General features: G+C 41.9%; 1 protein-coding gene across 14 annotated transcripts in view; it reads right to left on the bottom strand.

The window, feature by feature from the left end:
• The window catches only part of SUSD1 (sushi domain containing 1), a 236561-nt gene that overhangs the window by 197706 nt on the left and 14888 nt on the right, over positions 1-23967 (bottom strand). For all 14 annotated transcript variants that reach the window (XM_033926260.1, XM_033926156.1, XM_033926166.1 and 11 more), the window contains exons 2-5: positions 23792-23914; positions 12542-12697; positions 11545-11697; positions 423-602 (exon numbers count right to left, since the gene is read on the bottom strand). In XM_033926260.1, the coding sequence (XP_033782151.1) occupies positions 423-602; positions 11545-11697; positions 12542-12697; positions 23792-23914 (612 nt within the window). The remainder of the gene's footprint in view (positions 1-422; positions 603-11544; positions 11698-12541; positions 12698-23791; positions 23915-23967) is intronic.

The raw sequence follows: 23967 nt of genomic DNA, 5'->3' as shown, positions 1-23967 counted from the left end.
CTCTGATGTCACTTCCTAGGCGCAGGTACAGGAAGTGATGTCAGAAGAAGAGCTGACACAGGCTTAAACAGCAGGCTGGGGTTACTGCTCACACCAGGAACGTTACAGAGGTACGGGAGAAGGGAAGCGGCGTGCATGGCAGTGGGGGACAGGGAAGGAGCGAGGGGGTGGAGAGGAGAACGGGTGCCACAGGGTGCCTACCAAGATGGAGCCCTGGATGGACTGCCCCCCCCCCTTTACTACATCATTGGGCACAGTTTTAAGGGTGTACAACCTATCTCCCTTGAAATGTGTGTGGCTTTGTCAGTAGTTTCTTTTCTTTCTTTCTTTCTTTTTAAACACTGTTGTGAAACTAGGGTTGTTAAGTTTCCAAATTGTTAGTTTCTTTCTGTACACCACCAGTCTTTAAGATCTCCACCTACCTTTGCAGGCCAAGCTGGCCCCTTCCCATTTCCCGTCTGCAGTGCAAACTGAGTTGCTATTTCCACTTTCAGGAATAAAGCCTTTCAGGCACTTGTAGGTCACTTCACTTTCAAAAGTTGTATTTGTCTGCAACTCAAAGAATGAGTTAGGCAAAGACATTGGGAGTCCACAGTCTATTGCTGAAAATGAAAATAATATTTTTCACTGTTTGTTTGTTTGTTTTTAAATTATTCAATATGTCTATAGCAACATCACTAAAAATATTTGCAAATGACAGATAAACTTTCAACTACACAAAGCATCTCAAAACCACTGGGTTATTTATGGGGTCAGTGAAGGAAGAGCCTTTCAATCTATTTTGAGATCAATATGCAATAGCACACATTCAGTCATATTAGTTGTTGGCAGCAAAAATACTTTATTTAAAAAATGTATTACCTGAGAATGAACACATTTGGTCTGTATGGGTCAACATACAGCAAAAATTTATCCATACAAGTTGAGAAGGGTCTAAGGGTGTGGTCAATTTAAACAAAAAACAAGGAGTTCTATAAATAATAATAATAATAATTTTATTTCTTATATACCGCTATACCATAAATTCAAAGCGGTTTACAACAAGATTCATGCAATGAGAGTTTGCGGTGATTACAACAAGAAACATATGTTTAGAACAAGATACATAAGTTTAGAGCGGTTTACAACAAGATACATAAGTTCAGAGCGGTTTGCAAGAAGATACATGCAATGAGAATATGATATGTTTGCAACAAGCAACCAATGATTACAGCCAGATACAGAAGTACAGAGCGGTTTACAACAGGATACATGAGCTCGGGGCAGTTTAAGAGAAGATGCATGTAATGAGAGTGGGTTTATAACAGTATACATGCAATGGGGGTGATGGGAAGAGAAAGAACTTTCAGGGATACAGAAAGAACTTTCAGGGATACAGAATTGTCAATGGAAGAGAACTCAAATTGTGTTAAAGAGGCGAGTCTTCAGTGATTTTCTGAAGTCGGCGTATGACTCGGCCTCGAGTATGGGTTTTACTAGCCAGGTGCCTATCTGAGCCTATTCTATAAAGGAAAGAGATGCCTATTTTCCTTTATAGAATACTAGCATATTAGATAAGGAGAAATTACATCTTGCCTGATCATTTTCTTTCCTTTAGGCTTACCAAACCAGCCCAGAACCAGTGAGTTATATTCATCAAACAGCAGATAGAGACAGAAAGAAAAGGAGGTCTGTGCAAAGAATGCTTAGTATTTCAAATGACCATACAATGATGCTCGTGTTCACACTTTGTCGCGGCAGTTCGGGTAGAGGGGTGATTGCATCGCGGTAGGGGAGATGAGGCATCTCTCCTGCCGCGATGGTTGCGGTGGGTTGAAGGGTAGGTTGCCGGGCTGCTGAACTGATCGCGCCAGCGGCCATCAGCTCAGCGGCCCCTTTTTCGGCACTTAGACCTGTTTTGACTTCGTCTAAGTCAAAAAGGTATAAGTGCCGACTAGGCAACCTGCCTAAGGTTTTGGTTATACCTGCTGCACGCCTAGGTGTAGGTCGGCCCACCTCCCGCCCACCGCCCACCCTTTTCCCTCCTCTAAACACGCCTCTTTTCTCTCTGTGCATTTAGTGGCAGGGGAAAAACCTAAGCTGGTTTTAGATACGTCTCAAACCAGCTTTGGTTATGGGTACTTGGACGATCAGGCTTTTTGATCGTCCAAGTAGCCATTTAGGACACTTTTTAGACTTTTTTTTTTTTTTTTTATTATGAACCCCATAGTAAATTAAACATATACAATGTCATTTTAAAAAAAAAACAAATTATACAAAATACAAAATACCTTGATACACAAAATACAATGAGGAAATGGACACAACGGGCTAAGGGGAAGAACTATAATTTCTATAGAAAAGAAGGAAGAAGGAAAGAACGTAAGGAAGGGAAGACAGAGGGTTAAGAAAATGTACAGGAATTAAAATGCATCAGGATACATCATAGACGTCCTTAAAAGGACGATTATAGACCAAAGGCATCTTTGAAGAAGAAGGTTTTTAGACTGATCTTAAAGGAGTTTAAAGATGTCTGTTCTCTTAGATAAATAAAAGCTGAGTTCCAAAGTGTTGGGGCTGCTACAGAAAACATTAGAGCGCATTGCACTGATATATTTTAGAGAGGGAACTGAGAGCAAATTTTGACTGATCGAGTGAAGAGATCTTTGAGGACAGTAAGGAATCAGGAGCCTGTTAATGAAATCTGGATTTGAAGGTCAATATGCGATTCGGAGTTCTACTGATAGCCAGTGGGCATTGATCAAAAGAGGAGCGTCATGGTCAAATTTTCGTGTGTGAGTGATCATTTTATTGATGTATTTTGGATAATTTGTAGTCTATGAATTTCTTTTTTGTTAATTCCCTTATGTAAGGCGTTACTATAGTCATTGCAAGAAATGACAAGTGAGTGGATGAGAATGTTTAATGATGTAGAATCTAATAGTTTTGAAAGTGATTGAATCAGACAAACGGTAAAAACATTTTTTGGTAACTGCGCTGATTTGGTCTTGGTATGATAGTTTTCCATCAAGAATAATTTGATGGTAGGAACAGTTTGTATTGTATCAGAATAAAGGGTCCGGGGGGGGGGGGGGTGCTGTTGAGCCCGACTGGGATGGTCGCTTGAACAACTAGCTCCAGCAACCTTTCTTTACTTTTTGCTCTTTTGCTGCAATATTTTCGTTTTTCACCCCTCTAATTACCACCTTCAGCTGTATGAACTATGGCTTCAACTACTAAGGGCAAGCGACACAAGCCAGACCCACCTTCTCCGGTGAAAAACTCCAATTCAGAGACTTCTGATATTGCTGCATCTCCCTCCATGTCTGACTTGTGGGAAGCAATCAAAGCAGTTCAAGAACTTATGACAGACACCAAAGATGCAATATCGGAGCTTAAAGAAGATCTGGCAGTGATTCACACTGATCTGTCTTCATTTAAATCCAAATTGGCTGATTTAGAAATCAAATCGGCAACTACGGAGGCTAATGTTAAAGCGCTTCAGGGCCATGTGAAACGCACGCTGGCCCTGGAGAAAGATATGGAAGACGCGAGTAATTGTTCTCGCCGGAACAATTTGCGTCTTTTGGGGGTCCCGGAAGGGCAGGAAGGAAACAATATGGTCACCTTCCTCGAAGCGTTCATCCCCAAACTGCTGGATCTTTCATTCACCCACGACTTCGAGATTGAGCGAGCCCACCGGTCGCCATCTTCCAGGCTCCCACGCGACCGTCGACCGCGACCCATCGTGATGAAAATCCTGAGATACCCTCAAGTTCTTGCTATACAACAAAAAGCAAGATCTATGGCTCCCATTACTTATGAGGGTAACCGGATTCTTATTCTCCCGGATCTTCATAAAAACACAGTCAAAACCCAGCAGCAACTCCTAGCATTCCGTCTCCAGCTAAAGAAGATGGGCTCCCGCTTTGGCCTCTTTTATCCGGCGCGGATGCGGGTGACATATTTAAACCAAACAAAAGACTTCACCGATCCGGAGCTCTTGGCCACCTACATAGAAGAAACTTCGCCCACCCCGATTGACAATGTGTGAGTCTGATCTGCCCTGCTCTGCTAACAGACGCATGGCTGTGCTTTAAAGAGTGACTCTCTACTTCAGAGCAACGAAATTTTCCTCACTACAATGCATTACTTCCTTTTGTAATTATGGCTCAAGTTTTTTTTTTTCTTTTTGCGCAATGTCTGCCTACTCTCCTTACCTCTACTGCACTCCTCTGCACCACGAGCTGACAACGTGCTCTCTGTTTGATTCCTTTTCCGCCTTGGGCCTCGGCACCATTAGATTTAATGCTGTCTGCATCTCTCTCTGGTGCCGTTTTCGGCTCTTTCTCTCTAGCCTCTCACTGTGTGCGGCTGCTTTTTGCTTTCTCCTCGGTCACTCTAACACCTTGTTTTCACTCACAGCGTGCTCCTGTTTTTGTTTTCCTGCATAATTAAGCGTGCAGCAAGAGCTACTGTTTTCACAGTCTTTGTCAATAGGTTTGCTGGTGTGTGCTGTCCTTCGGCCTGGGCCTTGGCTTCTCAGCCCACCCATATTTTATGGCCTGCTGCTATTTAGCAGGGGGCTTTCTCACCTTTTCCAGTATATTTTATTGCTCTTTACTTCTTTCTCTCTTTATTGGTATTTCACTGATATTTATCACTCCTGTTCTATTTACTACAGATATGTATGCAGTTTCTGATGGATATTTCATTCCATGTATTTTATATGCAGACAATTCAATGTTTTATCAGATTCTTTTTATTATCTCCAAATGTCATTATCAATAACATCTTTGAATGTCAAGGGTCTTAATAATGTAATAAAACAACGGAAGTTAATGTCATATTTGGATGATATTAAATCTGAAGTTATTCTGCTACAGGAAACTCATCTTAATTCTGCTGACTCTGCCAAGTTTACCAAACGTGGTTTTCTTCCTCCCCTTTTCTCCCCTGCTGAGGATGGTAAGAAAGGTGTCATTACTCTGGTGAGACAACATCCCTCCATTTCCACACTTTTTAGCTCTCATGATACACATGGTAGATGGATAAGTGCTAAGCTTTCTATTTCCGATCATGCATTGCGAATTATTAACATCTATGCACCTAATATTGATTCTCCAGATTTCTTTCATAATATCGCCAACCATGTATTGCAGGATCCAGATACTCCCGTAATAATAGGGGGGGATTTTAACCTCATTTTGGACCCTAGTAGGGACCGGAAATCACACGCCCCCTATAAAAAATCAAAATCATGGTATGCATTGCATGATATTATGACTCAGTTACAACTAACAGATCCTTGGAGAATCCACCATAGGGATGATGAACAATTTACATTCTTTTCTGCCCCCCATGCCACATACTCCAGGATTGATTATTTTCTTGTCAGCACATCTATCTTAACATACATTCTTTCATCTGACATTCACTCCATAACTGTTTCAGATCATGCTGCCATTACAATGAATTGCACACATTTCTCCCTAGAACCTCGCAGTAAGCAATGGCGGTTTAATTCATCACTCCTTGCTGAGGACCATTTTTCGGATTGCATTAGTGCTGCCATTGAAGAATTTTTCAAATTCAACATTCCCACACATACTAATTGGATTGTTACCTGGGACGTCTTTTTTTTTTTTTTTTTTTTTTTTATTATTTATTTATCAAATTTTTACATGTTATAAATCAAGTATCCACTTGTACAGAAAGTTGAAGAAAAGCAGGAAAATAATACTCAAAAGTAAAATACATGGTAATCAAATAAAATAAAATAAAATTTTTAGCTTAAATTCAGCTCAAGTCCTCAAAATTAGATCCAAGAAGGATAAGGCGGACTTAGTAACAAATACTAACAACTATCAATTCAAATATTAGGAAAACAAGATCCCTTGGCTGAGGAAGGATATCATTATTCAAATGAACTTCACTTTGATTTTGATTTTCCTTCATCCAGCCGAGTTCCTACCAAAAAGGCTGTCAACTGGAATGGTTCAAAGAATACATATTTCTTCATATGGTATTGTATTACACATTTACAAGGGTGTCGAAGAAAAAAAGTCCCACCAAGAGATATAACTCCTGGTTTCAACAAAAGAAACTCTCGTCTTCTTCTCTGGGTTTCCCGTGCCAAGTCTGGAAACATTAATATTTTTTGTCCAAGAAATTCTTTCATTTTGTTTCTAAAGAACAATCTAAGCAACCAGTTTTTATCTGGGGCAAGAGCCACAGTAAGAAGCAATGTTGCCGGAGATGCAAGCTCTCTATCCGAAAGTTCCAAAATTGCTGAAACATTAATTGGTTGATTATTCTCCTGTTGTTTAGATGGTGATTTAATAGGTTTCGTTGGTAGGTAATATACTTGAGTAAGTGGTGGTAATGTATCCTCTGGAATACCCAAAATCTCCAACATATAACGTTTCAACATATCCCTAGGCGTCACCGAGGGTATCTTAGGAAAATTAATCAGTCGGAGATTATTATTACGTGAAAAATTCTCCAAAGTTTCCAATTTTCTACGCATATTTGTATTATCTTTTATTATTACTTCATTAAGCTGTTTTGATGCTTTTAATTCCTGTTGTATATTCTCAATAGAATTCTTAGATTCACCAATTTCAACTTTTATATTTTTTATCTGTTTCTTGAAGAGTAATTTTATTTTCCAGCTGCAAAAGCTGGGGCTTGACAGACTTGGCTAGGTCAGCCACCAAATCCCAAATTGAATCCAGTGTTACTTCTCTGGGTTTTTCAATAACATATGAAGAATTAAAAGTTTGAATAGTCTCACCAGTTTTCAGCTGTTCCTGGTAATCCTTCTGCTGGCCTGAAGTAGTCCCTGATGTTTCCAATTCCTCAATATTCTTTGGACTCACCTGAAAACTCAGGGAGTCCATTTCCACGCTCCCCTCACTGTTCTCCCTGGCCTCCGAGGGTAGATGCCTGCCTTCTACCGGCAGCTCCTCCTCTCGTGGGGAGCTGGTAACCTGAGGAGGTGGGGGAGGTGCCCTAGCGTCGGGGCTCAGCGTAGTCTCCCCCTCTATTCCTCAGCTTATCTCATTTTTATCTTTTCCCCATCCTTCACTCTTACCTACCGAGACGTCTCCTCTCTCCTCTTCTTTATCTGCTCAGGAACTCCTGGACGCCATTAACTCCCTAAATTCGAATAAATCACCAGGCCCCGATGGCATTACTGTTGAGTTTTACAAGGCCTTTCTTCCCACTCTGCTTCCACATTTGCTATCTTTCTTTCAGTTTCTCTGCAATCAGGGCGATTCTTCAGGCTCCTTTACAGAGGCTACCCTTATTGTGTTTCCCAAACCCGGCAAAGACCCCCAAGATGTCAAAAACTATAGACCCATCTCTCTAATTAATGTGGATGCTAAAATCTTTGCTAAAATTCTTGCTACCCGGCTCCAATCTGTTCTTCCATCTCTTATCTCCCCTGATCAATCTGGCTTTATCCATAACCGATACTCCTCCAATAATACCCGCCTTTTGTCACATATCATCCATCACACTACATCTCATCCAGACAGACTCTTGATTATGGCCCTCGATGCTGAAAAGGCCTTTGATCGCCTAGAATGGCATTTTCTTTTTCATATTCTCCGTTGGTATGGATTCCCAGATCCTTTTATTGATATGATCAAAGTTCTATATTCCCACCCGACGACTCGGATTATGATTAATGGCCGTACCTCGCAACCTTTCTATCCATCCCGTGGCACCAGACAAGGATGTCCCCTATCCCCATTACTTTTTAATCTCGCTCTGGAGCCGTTATTAGCGGCTATCAGACATGACCATAGAATTAATGGCTTCCAGTCTGACCAATTTTCAGTTAAACTCTCGGCCTATGCGGACGATATCCTGCTCTACATCACCCCGGACTCTCTTTCTCCTGTTCTTGAACAAATTAGACAGTACTCAGCCGTATCTGGCTATAAACTAAACATCACTAAATCAGAAATACTTCCGCTAAATTGCATCGATGTCCAAACTGATGCAATTAACTCTGGCTTCATATGGTCCCCTACCAAAATTAAATACCTAGGTTTATTCTTTGGTCCTACTCTCGAATCCACATTGAAACTTAATTCTGATTTCATCTTCTCTATCATTCACACTTGTACTTCCAAATGGTCCCCCCTCAACCTCTCCTGGTGGGGCAGACTTTCTACAATACGAATGATGATAACTCCCAAAATAAATTATGTTCTCAGTATGCTCCCATGTCTTTTTTCTCCCTCCGTCTATTCTCGTATTGAGCGTCTCCTTTCTTCCTTCTTGTGGCACAACAAACAGCCCCGGATTGCCTTGCGTAAATTAAAGTGTCCTCGGGACCAGGGAGGTGTCAACTTCCCTAGCTTTCGGGAATACCATTATGCTTTTCTATTATCTCAAGGCTCTAATCTTTTCCTCATAAGCACACCGCCCACGTGGTTATCCTTAGAGCATTCTTTACTTGATCCGTACATCATGCAACATGCACCTGCCATTCCTCTACCTTCAGAGGCCAAACGCAATCCGATTTTACATAGTACTTGGCAGACACTTAACCATATTGACTCCATCTCAGAGAACAAATTAGCTGATTCACTAGCGGCACCTATTTGGCATAATCCCAAACTTAAAATTGACAATTCCGTGGTACTTTGGAAATCTTGGCAACAGCAAGGTCTCTGGACTATTGCGCATCTTATCAACGCGAATAAATGGATTACCTTCTCGGACATTATGGCAAAATTCCATATCCCTCCCACCCAATATTTTAATTGGATTCAGCTGCATCATTGTCTTACTGCGAGGTTCTCATCTCCCGCATCCTTGCATATTACTCCTGACCTCCACTCAAAGATACAACTTTTCTCTGCTTCCAAAGGTCAATCTTCCAATTGGTACAAGTATATGCAGGCAAAATCATATCCTTTCCTCGTCGAATCCATCTCTAAATGGGATCCGATGTTGCAATCCCCTATTACCGAGCAATTATGGTTAGCGTTATGGCCCAGATTATTTCAATCCCTTCACTCAGCCTCTCATAGACAAACAGCTCTTTTCCTCTATCATAGAGCCTTCTGGACTCCTAATAAATCAGCCAAAATAATGAAGTCCTTAGTTAACTCTTGCTGGTCTTGCAAAGCATCTGAAGGCTCCTTGCGGCATATGCTCTATGATTGCCCCCATTTGCAGATTTTCTGGAATTCGATCTGGCACACGATTTCTAAAATTTTCTCTATCACTGATCCTTTCTCATTTGATATTTTGATTCTGGGTTCCTCGGCACTCACTGCCCATCTATCTGTGTATCATGACCGCCTTTTGACCCTTTTATTAATTCTTGCCATTCAACTTATTTTACATAATTGGAAAGATTTTACGAAATTAGATTATAACCAATGGTGGAATTTAATGTGCCTCCACAATAAATTTGAACGACATATGGATGACCGCCATAAATCTAGAGCGACTTTTGATAAAACTTGGTCGATTCTGGCAAACATCAGCACTTAGACCCTTGACCATAATCCGGATCATTTACCTATAGTATTCTGGTTTGATCTTTCCTTTATTTTCTCTTTATTTTATTTTATTTCATACTATTTTGTCATTGTCTGCTGACGATATACAGTCACACGTGTACTGTTTTAGCGTGGACTATATTGTATCTTATCTCTCTCGATTTACTCCCTTCACTATCCCATACAAAGTTTGTTCCTCGTTCTTATATGCTTTTATGATGTGCATACTAACATGATTGATATACTGTTTACTGTTCATTTATCTTGTTATTGCCACTTCTTATTATGTAATTGGATATACTGGATGGGTGTCATCACCCGGTTTATAACCTGTGCTTCCTTGGAAGCTCTTCTTTTTGTACTTATGTTTTTTATGTTTTCCAAAAACCAATAAAAAATTTTTTTGAACTGAAAAAAAAAAAAAAAGAATAAAGGGTCCAGTAGGTAGGCACACATGAACTTTAAAATTTATTATTTGGGAAACTAGTAGCTAATGGTGCTGTTTTAGCAAAGGAAACACGCGATCAAAATAACTTGATTTACAGAGAATCCTAATGACTAGATTTTGTACTGATTCAACTTTTGTTGCAGAAGCTGTAGAGAGACCAGCATAGGTGATGCTACAGTAATCTAGTCTGCTAATACTGTAACTAAAATAAGTAATAATATAATTTGTGATGAAAAAATGAATGGAACAGAATTGTCTAAGGATGTGAAAGCAAGATTTCAGCGTGTTCATCTGGAGCTCACAGGTTAGGTCACTATCAATGATGATCCCCAGATACCTAAAATGTGAAACTAACATGAGTGAAATATCGCAGAGGGATGGTGCTAGATTGGGTTATGAAGAGTACCAGCCAACTTTTTTGAGTGATTTAAAACCAGAAGACTATTAGATAACCATTGCAAAATCTTGAGAAGGGATGTTTGCAAAGTAGAAGCAGCAGGAGCTAAAGGATAAGCGTGATAAATTATAAGGATGTCATCCACATAGAAATAAGCCGAAAGCCCTAGCTCTTGTATCAATGAGGCAAGTGGACTTAAAAAGATAGTCTAGCTACTACCATGCCCGACCAGATGCCACTGGAAACAAACTGGGCTGAACTGGGAGGACATTTTCTTTCCTTTCCATTTTTTTTAAGGGAAACTTCAGACTGTTAACAGTAGGTGTGAACTTCATTGCTTCCCAAAATCTGACTCTACACAGAATGTTCCCATTTATTAGGAAAAGCAAAATGGAGCCTTAAGACAAAGTTCTAACAGCTTTGGGATGAATCATTTTTAAAATTTGTACTGTGGTTTTTATAATTTTATATGTCCAGGCTCAGTAATAAATGTCCGTGCTTGTATCTTTTCCGCTAGCTAGTAAGACAATACAGCTGAGAAGCCAGATGCCATTACATTTTCTGGAAAGGGGATTAAATATAAACAAATCCTTTGGTTACCTTTTCATTTATCGCCGTAAAAATGTGAATTGAACATTCATTGATGATTCATTCAACTGTAAACTATTTGCAATTTTGGAAATGTCTTAAAACTTGGTTGTTTCATAAGTATTTATTGCAATGAGATCTTCTTATGATTATATTGTGAACACTGTACTTTCTCTTCTAAACAAGTTAATTTTTGTATATTGTTTGTTCCATAGATATTGCTAGGTATTCTTAAATTTGTAACCCACTTTGAACTTATAAAGGTTTATGTGGGTTATAAGTACTGTATTGATATTGGTACTGGAAGTATAGTACTATTAATACTGCCATGTCCTTTCTCTTCAGAAACAAACTTTAGGTGGTCTCTGTGCCCTACAATGTTTTATACCAAACTTCATCGACCCTGCACATTCCTAAGACTGACCTTTCCACTGCAGACCTTGAGGCTCCCTGGGGTTCTGATAAATTTAGAAATAAAATGACCCCTGACATACTTGCACTTCAAAATTTCAGATATATGAATCACTACAAATAAGTCTTCCAGCATCATAATAAACCAATCTTTTCTATTACAGTTCCCTAGATGCCCTCATGCATCTTACCTTTGCATGACTGCTGAAGTTCAGCAGGCTGAAAAAATTCAGAACCGTTTTCTGACCTATATCCCTCTAGGCAGGAGCACTCATAACTTCCAGGGAGGTTCCAGCATCGTCCTCCATTTCCACACAAGCCTGAAATCTCACATTCATCTATATCTAGGATGAAAGAAAATCTCTATAATTCTATTTTCTTGAAGCCATATTTAACATTCTGAAATTCTTACAGGCAGCGTCTATGGGGGTCAATATTCAGTGTGGTTTAAGCAGGCAGGTACAACATTTAAGTGCATAACTTACCACAGATGCTTAAGGACCAGTCCAGCAAGAGGCAGGATCTTCGGGCATCAGCACCTCCTGTGGGTTGGTGCTGCGTGCCAGTGCCAGATGGGGGTAAGCCTTCAGTTTGGGTGGGCGGGAGATGCCAGTTCGCACCGGGGGGGGCAGGCGTTCACAAGGGGGGGCCATGCTGATTTGCTGGGGGAAGCGTTTGTGGGTGGGGAGGCAATGCCGGTTCATGGGCAGGGAGACTCGCAAATCGAGTCAATGCTTGGTTTGCGAGTCACGATTTGCGAAAATGTTTTGCTCGTCTTGCAAAACACTCGCAAACCATGTTACTCTCAAACCGAGGTTTGACTGTATATGCTTACCTTATACATGCTATTGGTATGGCTTAAGTGGGAATGCCTAAATGATAGTGTATAAATTCTAACTTACAGTATGCTGGTGTTCTATAATGGAATCTGGGCATCCAGGCACCATTATCAATTTAGCACTTAGGAGGATATTCTATAAACAGCGGGGAAAAAAATATAGGTGCTATAGGAGCCCTATTGGCGACTAACTTTTGGCACCCTTTATAGAACTGGTCCCATAATAGACATGTAAATGTTAGCACCTAACTTAAGAGGTTTTCCGAGTACCTACGTTATGTTGCATCAGACACTTCAGTCGATGCCAACATTTTGTCAGTATAGCATATGGTTTAACTAAAATAACTTACCTGTACAGAAAGTGCCATCATTGGGAATAAACGTCTCATTATCATTGGATGGACGGTAGCCTTCAAGGCATATGCAATAAAAGCTTCCATATGTGTTATGGCATGCTGTGTGCTCACCACAGATTTTGTTGGCTCCAATCTGGCACTCATCTTTATCTGAGGAGATATAAACAAATACATCACTGACCTAATGAAGCATGCATTCAGTGTAGTCCTATATGAAGAAAGACACCTCTTTACAATCTCCATGTAAAGTTATGCATATATTTAGCAGCAGTATCCAAGTTAAGTGCTGCCATTGAATATTCATGTATAATTGTATATGGATAGATTTATCCATATCAACGACAGTGAAGTGGATTAATGTGTATCACACCAAAACACAGATTGCTCCACTCTATTAACTGAGAGTAATGCCTTTAACAGAACATAAGAACTTGCCTCCGCTGAGGCAGACCAGAGGTCCATCTTGCCCAGCGGTCCGCTCCCGCGGCGGCCCATCAGGCCCCAACGTTATGGAATTCTCTGCCACAGCAACTCCGCGATGAATAACATCTAGACAAATTCAAGATAAGCCTTAAGACTTTTTTATTTCGTGACGCATTCGGCTGTGTTTAGACTTACCTTCTGTTCTCCTTTTCTAAAAAAAAAAAAATTTTTTTTTTTTTTTACTTCCTTTTCTCTCTTAAGCAACCAACCGCTTTAACAAAGCGATCCTACCCTATTTGTTTTATCCTATTCCCACTTTCTCCTTTTCTTCTCAAATATGTAACTTTTCCCCTCCCTTCCCTTTGACCCTCACTTTCAAGTCTGTCTAGTTGATGTTATCTATGTTCACTCTATTTATTTTTAAATGCCTATTATTTTATCTTTTATCTTTTTTACCCTTTTAAATTTTATTGTTAACCGGCCAGATATTTGTTGATGGTCGGTATATTAAAAACTAATAAACTTGAAACTTAAAAAAACTTCTGTAAAGACTCTACTTTTGCCGCTAGGCTGGTTTTCATTGTGGGACAGAAATCGCTTAATTAGTACTGTTGCCAAAAGTGTTGAAGCATAAACGTGGCGTCTCTCAAACACGTATTTCATCATCCACCATCTGCAGTCGTTCTCTTTTGTTTTCAATTTAATTTCTATCAGAACCGAAAATCCAAGTTCGCAAAGATAAGAAGATCCAAACAGTAACAGTACTAAAGCCTTTTGTTGCTCACGTTAGGATAATTACTGCATAAAAAATTAAATTAAAATTACTTGCTGTTCGTTTTCAAGGACCAATCACGTCAAAAAATTATGCTTGTCTGGGCGGTTGTTATCTTTACGCACACAGATGCTCATAACATTGACAGACTCTTGCATATGCAATGCACATGTCATGTATTCTAGTGTATACTTATGAAGGGAATTTTTAAAAATAAAAATTCTGGAATCTCTTGGGGCACACCACAGTTTGAGAGACACTGCTCTAGTTTAAACACTTGCCCACATATTTATTGACACTTTTTAAATTAGGATTCTTTTGTCTGCCACAGAAAAATGTAGTGTATCATTACAGTATAACCTCTTCTCCTTCTATTTATTACCTCAACCAACTATATATCTAAAACCTTCTAGCCAATAAAATTCCTCATCTAGAAGCCCTAATGGTGGACATGGACTTGAATCATGTCTCTATAATGGCCACACTGTCCAATGAGTCTTATGACTGGATGGGCCATTTGGCCTTTACCTGCCTCCATGTTTCTGTTTCTGTGAATGGGAGGAAGTAATGTCAGAGGGAGATCCAAGGCCGTGCGTGCAGCAGGCTGAAGTTGCTGTTTGTGCCAGCAAATTTAAAAAGGTATGGGGGAAGTACAGATGAGGGGGGGTGCCACCTACCCTCGCTACATCACTGTCTATATGTGTGACCAAGGCCAGGATGAGGAGCTGTAGAATGGTATGAGAAAAGAGAGATAGGTCTCTGAAGGAACTGAGTGAGGGTGAAAATGGAGTTAAATGGTCAAAGAAAGGCAGAAGGAAATGGAGTAGAAGGTAAAACACAGAATATCCTGGACACATGGGAAGGAAGGAGAGACCAAGATGGAACTGGGACGGTTGAGGGGATGAAAGGCAGTGGAGGGTAGATGAGAGCCAAGAGGATAAGTACAGATGTGGAAATGGGGAACTAAGGAGTGGGCGAAAGATAGAGGGTGAATAGCAGACTGACAGAAACTAATTAGGATTAGAGAATGAGGGGTAAAAATCATACATAGGTGGCTTTAGAGGCAGAGAAGAGAAAAAAAGAAAATAAAAATCAGTGCCAGTTAGATAAAGATCAGTTCCAGGTAGATAGAGAAGGACAGGAAGAATGACATTTTTACCCCCTTTTTATTTTAAATCTTAAATTCTATTAGATTTTTCTAATTTTTAATATTGTAAACCATCCAGATACATGTGATGGCCGGTATATCGAGCCATAAAAAAACTTGAAACTTGATTAGAATATGTACGCTTTGGGGAAAATGTACATATTTTCTATTTTTCTATTTAGCAATTTACAGAGTCTGGCTTTCTTGGGGATCTTCATTTCAGGTTGTGTCTGTATATTTTTTCTGGTTCCCTATTCTGCATCAGGCGAGTCTTTCCATGTTCTGCATGTATGACCGAGGTGAAGATTCTGCTAGCACGAAGTGTTCATGTGGGAATATGTGGCAGTCCATGTTTGTCTCATAGATGCTGACGTTGTACATTTCAACCTCCAAGTCCAAATTTGTGGCCAACAAGACATAGTAATATACTGTTTTATCTCGATGCTCCAAATATCTCTAAGACTATTTTTTGGCTTCTTTTTTAAAAATTCAGAAATCAATTTGTACCACTGGGTGGCCTGATGTCCTACTAGATCTTTCTGGAAAGCACAGTTACTTACCGTAACAGCTGTTATCCAGGGACAGCAGGCAGATATTCTCAACAGGTAGGTGACGTCACCGACGAAGCCCTGCAGCGGACAGCCTCACAAGCAGACTTGCTTGAAGATCTTTGTAAGAGCTTATGAGTGCTGCACCGCACATGCGTAAGTGCCTTCCCGCCCGAGTCAGGGCGTGCGTCTCCTGTGAGGTACCTCAGTTCAGATAGCTAGCAAGAAGCCAACCAGGGGAGGTGGGTGGGTTGACGAGACTCCGAGGCTTGCCTTGAGGTGCTTCAACAGGAGGCGCAAACTGAGGCTCAGGCTGGCTCGTAGGAAGCAGGGTCGAGGCCGGGAGGAGCTGAGCCATGACCGAGGAAATCTGAGTCATGACCGAGGAAATCTGAGTGGTCAGAATGGCTTTCAACATGTCCTCGAACATAGGCACCGAGACGAAAGGATCAGGTCTCGAAGATGCAGCAGTGCGCTCCAAAGAGGGCGACCGAGGATGAGTATTCCCTATGTTTGTAGGCACGCTTAGCTGTAGGTCTCGAAGAGGCTGGCAGGACTGTAGGCACGGCCTGGGATGCCTGAGACTCTGGAGGCTTCTTAGGAAGGGTACCTGAAGGAGAAACAGGAGACTTACCCACAGATGAAGACTTAGAAGGGACTGCAGGCGAGGCCTTCGAGACCGAAGTTGCCAAGGTCGAGGCCTTAGTCGAGGCAACTAGGGGTGTCGGGGTCGAGGTCTTGGAAGGTCGAGACCCTCTCAGCAGACTGCTCCATAGTGCCAAATAGTTGAAGAATTTTAGCACAGCGTCAGCGAAGGGCTCGAGGTTGAAGGGCAGCACAGCGCAAACAAGTGTTGGGACAACGTTCGGGACCCAAGCAAACAATAGGAATCTGAGCTCCCTCCAACTCTTCTATAAACATCTGAAAACCTGGTTATTCTCAAAAATGTAACTCCTCCTCCCTCTCTGGTTATTCTAGTCCTCTAAATTTTCTCTTCATTTTGCCTCTTCCCTCCACTGGAGTTCCTTTCTACCCTAACTCTTGTTAACCGTGTCGAGCTTTACGAATGTAGAGATGATGCGGTATACAAACCTAAGGTTTAGATTAGATTAGATTAGTAATAAGTTTTTAAACTTTTCCATTCAGGGAACCCACTCTGAATATCCTGCTTCAACTGCAACCACCTATACTGTTGAGACTTTAGAATGCCAAATGATTGTTGCAGCTGTGAAAAATCAAGCAGTTTCTCATTAGATATAACATCATCCAATGTCCGAATATCTGCCTACATCCAATTCTTCCAGGCAATCCCAGCACCGCCTACTTGAATCTTGGAGTTTAACCATAAGGACTGCAAAGTAGATTTTCATTATAGGAACATCTGTTAGTTTATCAATAAATTTAATTGTTTTCCATGTATCCAATAAAATTATGTTGTCCTTAACATATCTAGGTAGTCTGATACTTAATACATGCGATAGTCGCATAGGGGACATAATTTTCCATTCTAGATATAGCCAGTCTGGAAGATGCTCCATGAGCTTGGGGAGGTATTAACGTAGAACAAAATCTTTTCCAGAGAAAGGAAAATGGTAAAACCAGAGGACATAATTTGAGGTTGAGGGGTGGTAGATTCAGGGGCAATGTTAGGAAATTCTACTTTACGGAGAGGGTAGTGGATGCCTGGAATGCGCTCCCGAGAGAGGTGGTGGAGAGTAAAACTGTGACTGAGTTCAAAGAAGCATGGGATGAACACAGAGGATCTAGAATCAGAAAATAATATTAAATATTGAACTAGGCCAGTACTGGGCAGACTTGCACCGTCTGTGTCTGTGTATGGCCGTTTGGTGGAGGACGGGCAGGGGAGGGCTTCAATGGCTGGGAGGGTGTAGATGGGCTGGAGTAAGTCTTAACAGAGATTTTGGCAGTTGGAACCCAAGCACAGTACCGGGTAAAGCTTTGGATTCTTGCCCAGAAATAGCTCAGAAGAAAAATTTAAAAAAAATAAAAAATAAAAAATTTAAATTGAATCAGGTTGGGCAGACTGGCTGGACCATTCGGGTCTTTATCTGCCGTCATCTACTATGTTACTATGTTACTATTCCCTGACACATTATATAGGCTTGATGATACCTATAAAAGTTGGGAAAATTTACCCCACCCTCCGCAATCGGCTTTTGTAAAGATACTAAAGCAATTCTAGAGAGAAGCAGATTGAGAGATGGAAAAGGGAACACCAGGAGGCAGACACTGAGAGGAAGTAGAAAGAGAGGCAGGACAAACATGTTAGAAAAGTAGGAGGGGGGAGGGAATACTATGGGGAAGAAGGCAGAAAGAATGGATACCGAGGAAGAAAGAGATGGCAGCAGGAGGACAGATGCTTCAGAAGTGAACAAGAAGTTGTCTTCTCCATTAACTAATGATTCAGAATGGCCACTCTCAGAGAAAGAATGTTAGACTCAACAGACCATTTGCCAGAGCAAGCTTGGCAGTTATGTTCTTATTATTGCTGTTTTATTAAAAGTTATGTTGTTCTTTGTCTTGAGCATTACGGTAGCTATTTTGTTCTACTACTCATTACCATGGGGTTTTAGAACACTTTGCAAGATACTGTGATTTGTGCTGAGATGCTTGTCCGTCCTTGTGTCCAGTCAAGTTTAAATTAACTTATGCAATAGTGCCTGTTAAGATTTACAATTAAGTATAACTGAACTATTTCCTTAAGTGTATATGTGGTTTAGAGTTGGTAAATATTTAAAATAGTAAAGTTTAAAAATATTTAAAGAATCCTCAAAGATACACAACAGCTGTTGTAGATTTAAGAATCTATTGTCAGGGGCACTTTAAGGTATCACGGGCCTATTTTACTAAGCTGTACTAAGTGAGGTAATTACCACCGCTAACATGCATTAAATGTAAAACTCTGCATTAACCGCTGGGAGCATTCCCAGCATTTTGGCTGTGCAGTTACAAAGAAAATGTTATTATAGTGGCATGGAAAATATACCTCTTGAGATTCTAATAACTGCTCCACTGTTATGTTAAATAGTAATGATCTCCATGTTGTCTGTAAGGGCCAGTTCTTGCCTCTTTCATGCTCCCTTCTGCCATAGCAGTTTAAAATAGGAATTAGCACATGCTAATTGTTAATCTAATCTAATCTAGTCTTCAATTTATATACTGGGTCATCTCCCAACGGAGCTCGACTCGGTTCACATGTAATTAAGACTAGAGTACATAAGAAAGAGAGCATAGAGAAAAAAAGCTGGATTATCATCAGTCCTTTGATACTATAGTTAAGCCATTTAAGTTTTGTGTAAACAGCAGAATTTTCAGGGCTTTACAAAATTGTTGTAGCTGGCCTATCAGTCTAATAGAATCAGGAAGTCCATTCCACATCTCTACCAGCTTGAAGGCAAAAAATTGACTAAGCTTTCCTATAGATTTAATACCCTTTAAAGAAGGGAAGGATAGTTTATAGGCTCCTTTTACAAAAGTGCGCTAGGGCCTTAACGCGCGCATTAAATTCCCGAGCATGGTAATTTTGTGCCTGCGCTAAAAACCCTAGCGCAGGCACAAAAGGAGCCCTATATCTCTGTATATTCCTCAAATGGAAAGATCTGAAGGGGGTTCCAATTAGAGAATGACACGGGGAAAAATTCTGTCCCCGTCACTGCCTCATCCCTGGACCACCATCCTCTTCACTGCTCCGTCCCTGCCGTCCCCTTCACCGTCCCGTCCCCGTCTCTGCCATCCCCTTCACCGCCCTGTCACCGTCCCTGCTCTCCCTTTCACCGCCCCGTCCCCGTCTTCAGCGTCTTCTCCTCTCCATCCCCCCACCCCCAGCACCCTTCACGCGGTCCAGCAGCTCCCTCCCGCCGGCCAGCCGTGCATTTCTCTTCCTCCCTCTCCACCATGATCTTCGCTCATCGGGCAAGCCCCTCTTATCTGTACCCTTCTCTTCCACTGCCAACTCCAGACTCCTTCCCTTCTTTCTTGCGGCGCCATATGCCTAGAACAGGTTGCCTGAATCAATATGTCGTGCTCCGTCCCTGGCAGTGTTCAAATCCAAGCTAAAGGCCCACTTTTTTGAAACTGCTTTCAACTCTTAAACTCACCCTCATTGCTGTCAGATACCTATACCCACTATAACCTCCCCAACCCTGAAATGTCCTGTCTAAATTAGATTGTAAGCTCTTCTGAGCAGGGACTGTCTATTGTATGTTAAAATGTACAGTGCTGCGTATGCCTTTCAGCGCTATAGAAATAATAAATAGTAGTAGTAGTATTCACCCTGCCCTTCTTCCCCATCTCCTCTATGATCTCACAGTACCTGTGCAACAGAGCAGAAGCCGAAACTCCCAAGTCTGCCTGAGGTTGGGTTCCGTTGCTAAAAAGAGCCATGATAGGACAGGCAGTGGCATCTTTTCCTGAGAAGGATTTACCATGTTTTCTGTCTCCAGGTTGGCATCACCATTCTGCTGCTGGTTCTGTCAAAAGCAGGAAGTTCCCAGGAGAAGTGATGTCACACCCCAACAGACCTTTCTGTTTCCAAAAGAGCCAGCTGGGCATCATGCCGATGACGACACTGACCTGGAGAAGCAGTGGGGCATTACAGGAGCAGGTAATTGTGTTAATTGTGATTAAAATTTTTCATGTCTTAAATGTTTAGTGTGTTAATTGCTTTATTCATGTACAGCCCCATTATAATCTATGTGGCTTACAATACACAGAAGCTAACCGATTTGATGATAACAGTATAACTAATATGGCTCAGCCCTGTAGGGCCTAGTGGCCACCCATTAAACAATGGATCCTCAAACATTCTAGGGGGCGCAGTTATCTGCTCAGTGAGCTATAATAGGATTTGTGGGTTATCTAGATATCCTGGTTTCTTTGTTAGCCACCTGGGGGGAGAGGGGGTTGGGGATGTATAGCAGGGAGGGGAAGATTGGGGGGGGGGGGTGGATGGGGAGAGGTGAGACCTGAGGGGTGGATGACGGGGTTTGCAGGAATTTCCTTGTTGCACTGTTCTGATTACTAGTGTTGTTAATCCATATTGTTGGGTTTTGTAGACCTTGTATGGGGAATGGGGGGGAGGGTCTGTGTAAAAACCATTTTGTTTGACACAGGTTCCTTTGTTTATACTGTTCTTGTGGATTTCTAAGTGTCTTCAATAAAAACCATTTCAACATAAACCTTGGATCCTAAAAAAAATTAATAATAATAATAATAATCAGATCTGGATATGATATAGCTCTTATAGGTTCTTTAAGGTATCAAACCTACAAAGACCCCTATTATCTCCAGCATGAATGAAACTACTAGGGGCTCCTTTTACAAAGGTGTGCTAGCATGATTAGCGCGTGCTACCCAAAAAACTACCACCTGCTCAAGAGGAGGCGGTAACAGCTAGCGCACGCAGCATTTTAGCGTGCGCTATTCCGCGCGTTAAAGGCCCTAACGCACCTTTGTAAAAGGAGCCCTAGGTCTCTGCACTCACATATCCTGAGGGCTGCACGAGCAGTGGAACTGCCTAGGGTGCGAAGGAGACAGAGTTCCAAAAATCTCTTCCTGTCTATTGTCTCCCCTACTTGGCTGCATCAGAGGGCAAGGCGCTTCTGTGTGCCAGCCTGACTGCCATAATGAACATAAGAACATAAGAAGTTGCCTCCGCTGAGGCAGACCAGAGGTCCATCTCGCCCAGCGGTCCGCTCCCGCGGCGGCCCATCAGGCCTATTGCCTGTGCAGTGGTCCCTGACTATTTCTATAACCTACCTCTACTCCTATCTGTACCCCTCAATCCCTTTGTCCTCTAGGAACCTATCCAAACCTTCTTTGAAGCCCTGTAACGTGCTCCTACCTACCACAGCCTCCAGAAGCGCATTCCATGTATCCACCACCCTCTGGGTGAAAAAGAACTTCCTAGCGTTTGTTCTAAACCTGTCCCCTTTCAATTTCTCCGAGTGCCCCCTTGTACTTGTGGTTCCCCATAATTTGAAAAATCTGTCCCTGTCTACTTTTTCTATGCCCTTCAGGATCTTGAAGGTTTCTATCATGTCTCCTCTAAGTCTCCGCTTCTCCAGGGAGAACAGCCCCAACTTTTTTAGTCTGTCAGTATATTTTAGTTGCTCTTCTCTGGACTCCCTCAAGTACTGCTATGTCTTTCTTGAGGTACGGCGACCAGTACTGGACACAGTATTCCAGATGCGGGTGCACCATTGCACAATACAGTGGCAGGATGACTTCCTTCGTCCTGGTCATGATACCCTTTTTAAAGATACCCAACATTTTGTTTGCTTTCCTTGAGGCTGTGGCGTACTGTGCCGACGCCTTCAATGTTGTGTCTACCATCACTCCCAGGTCTCTTTCAAGGTTACTCACCCCTAGCGGTGATCCCCCCCATTTTGTAAGTGAACATCGGGTTCTTTTTCCCTACATGCATGACCTTGCATTTCCCTATGTTGAAGCTCATTTGCCACTTTTTGGCCCACTCTTCCAGTGTCGTCAGATCCTTTTGGAGATCTTCGCAGTCTGCCGTGGTTTTAACCCTGCTGTATAGTTTGGTGTCATCCGCAAATTTAATGACCTCACATTTTGTTCCCGCCTCCAGGTCGTTAATGAATATATTGAACAGGAGCGGTCCCAGCACCGACCCCTGCGGAACTCCGCTCGTAACCCATTGCCAGTCTGAGTAATGGCCCTTTACTCCAACCCTCTGTTTCCTGTCTGCCAGCCAGTTTTTGATCCATCGGTGGACCTCCCCTTGTACCCCGTGGTTCCATAGCTTCTTAAGCAGTCTTTCGTGTGGTACCTTGTTGAAGGCTTTTTGGAAGTCAAGGTAAATGATGTCTATGGATTCCCCTTTATCCACCTGGCTGTTTACCCCCTCAAAGAAGTACAATAAGTTTGTGAGGCATGACCTACCCTTGCAGAAGCCATGCTGACTCGACTTTAGCTGTCCATTGTTTTCGATGTGCTCATAGATGCTGTCCTTAATCAGCGCTTCCATCATCTTTCCCGGGACCGAGGTCAAGCTCACCGGCCTGTAGTTTCCTGGGTCACCCCTTGAACCTTTCTTGAAGATGGGCGTGACATTTGCTATTTTCCAGTCCTCCGGGATCTCTCCAGTTTTTAACGATAGGTTGCTTATTTGTCGAAGTGGCTCTGCTATTTTGTGCCTTAGTTCCTTGAGTACCCTTGGGTGAATGCCGTCCGGACCTGGCGATTTGTCGCTCTTTAGCCTGTCTATCTGCCTGAGGACATTCTCTTGGCTTACCTCTAGTTGGACCAGCTTATCATCCTGATCTCCATTTACGATCTCTTCGGGCTCCGGAATGTTGGTTGTGTCTTCCCTCGTGAAGACTGACATGAAGAACTCATTTAACTTGTCAGCTATCTCTTTTTCCTCTTTTACCACTCCCTTTCTGTCTCCATCATCCAAGGGTCCCACTTTCTCCCTTGCTGGTTGCTTCCCCTTAACGTACCTGAAGAATGATTTGAAGTTTGTTGCTTCCCCCGCCAGTCTTTCTTCATATTCTCTTTTTGCTTTCCTAACCACTCGGTGACACTCCCTTTGGTGTTCTTTGTGCTCCTTTTGGTTGTCCTTTGTTTGGTCCTTTTTCCATTTTTTGAACGATGCTTTCTTGTCACTTATCACCTTTTTCACTGAATTTGTCATCCACACTGGGTTTTTTGTTCTATTTTTTTTTTTGCACCCTTTCCTGAACTTGGGGACGCACAGGTTCTGTGCTTCGTGCACAGTGCCCTTGAGTAGGGTCCAGGCTTTTTCTACGGACTCCATTTTCCTTGTGTTGCCATTGAGTTTCTTTCCTACCATTTTCCTCATGGCATCATAATTCCCTTTTTTGAAGTTGAGTGCCGTCGTTGTGGTTCTTTTCACCTTTGATAATCCAATTTCTAGCCTGCACTGGATCGTGTTGTGATCGCTGTTTCCTAGTGGGGCTAGTACCACCACCTCTTTAGCGGGTCCCCCTGGACCAAATTCAATATATGGTGCCCACAAATCCGCATTGAAAAAGTGAGCCCTAAGCGCTATAATATATATACAACGCTCCGAGTTAAACACCGAGTCCACGGGATAGTGCTGAAAATGTAAAGCAATGCTAGAAACACAAAGTTGCAGTCTTGATGAACATTTATGCCAGATTTTCATGAAATAAATTTTAGGACAAAATGTAAATAAAAAAAATAAATAACAACCCACCAGGAGTGTTGTTAAAATTCTGACAGAACTCATCACATGGTGTATGTTTAGGTTCTTTTCACTAGTTCCAACAAGAGAAACTGCAAAATTGCTACACGTCTGATCAAAGATTAGTCATTTAACTTACCCTGACAGAAAGTCCTTCCATTTCCAACAAGCCCATAATTGCAGATGCAGACGTTTTTACCCTCCTTCTGCTGACAGGTGGCATTTTTATGGCATGTGGTGCACACGTCAACCAGTAAAGTAGCTGTTGTAGACAAAAGAATATGTTAAGATAGCGGACAGACTGAACCCCCCCCC

This window comes from Geotrypetes seraphini, chromosome 1, assembly GCF_902459505.1.
Source record: "Geotrypetes seraphini chromosome 1, aGeoSer1.1, whole genome shotgun sequence".
Classification (NCBI taxonomy): domain Eukaryota; kingdom Metazoa; phylum Chordata; class Amphibia; order Gymnophiona; family Dermophiidae; genus Geotrypetes; species Geotrypetes seraphini.
The sequence above is the reverse complement of the archived record's forward strand: the minus strand, read 5'-3'. Positions and strand labels throughout refer to the sequence as shown.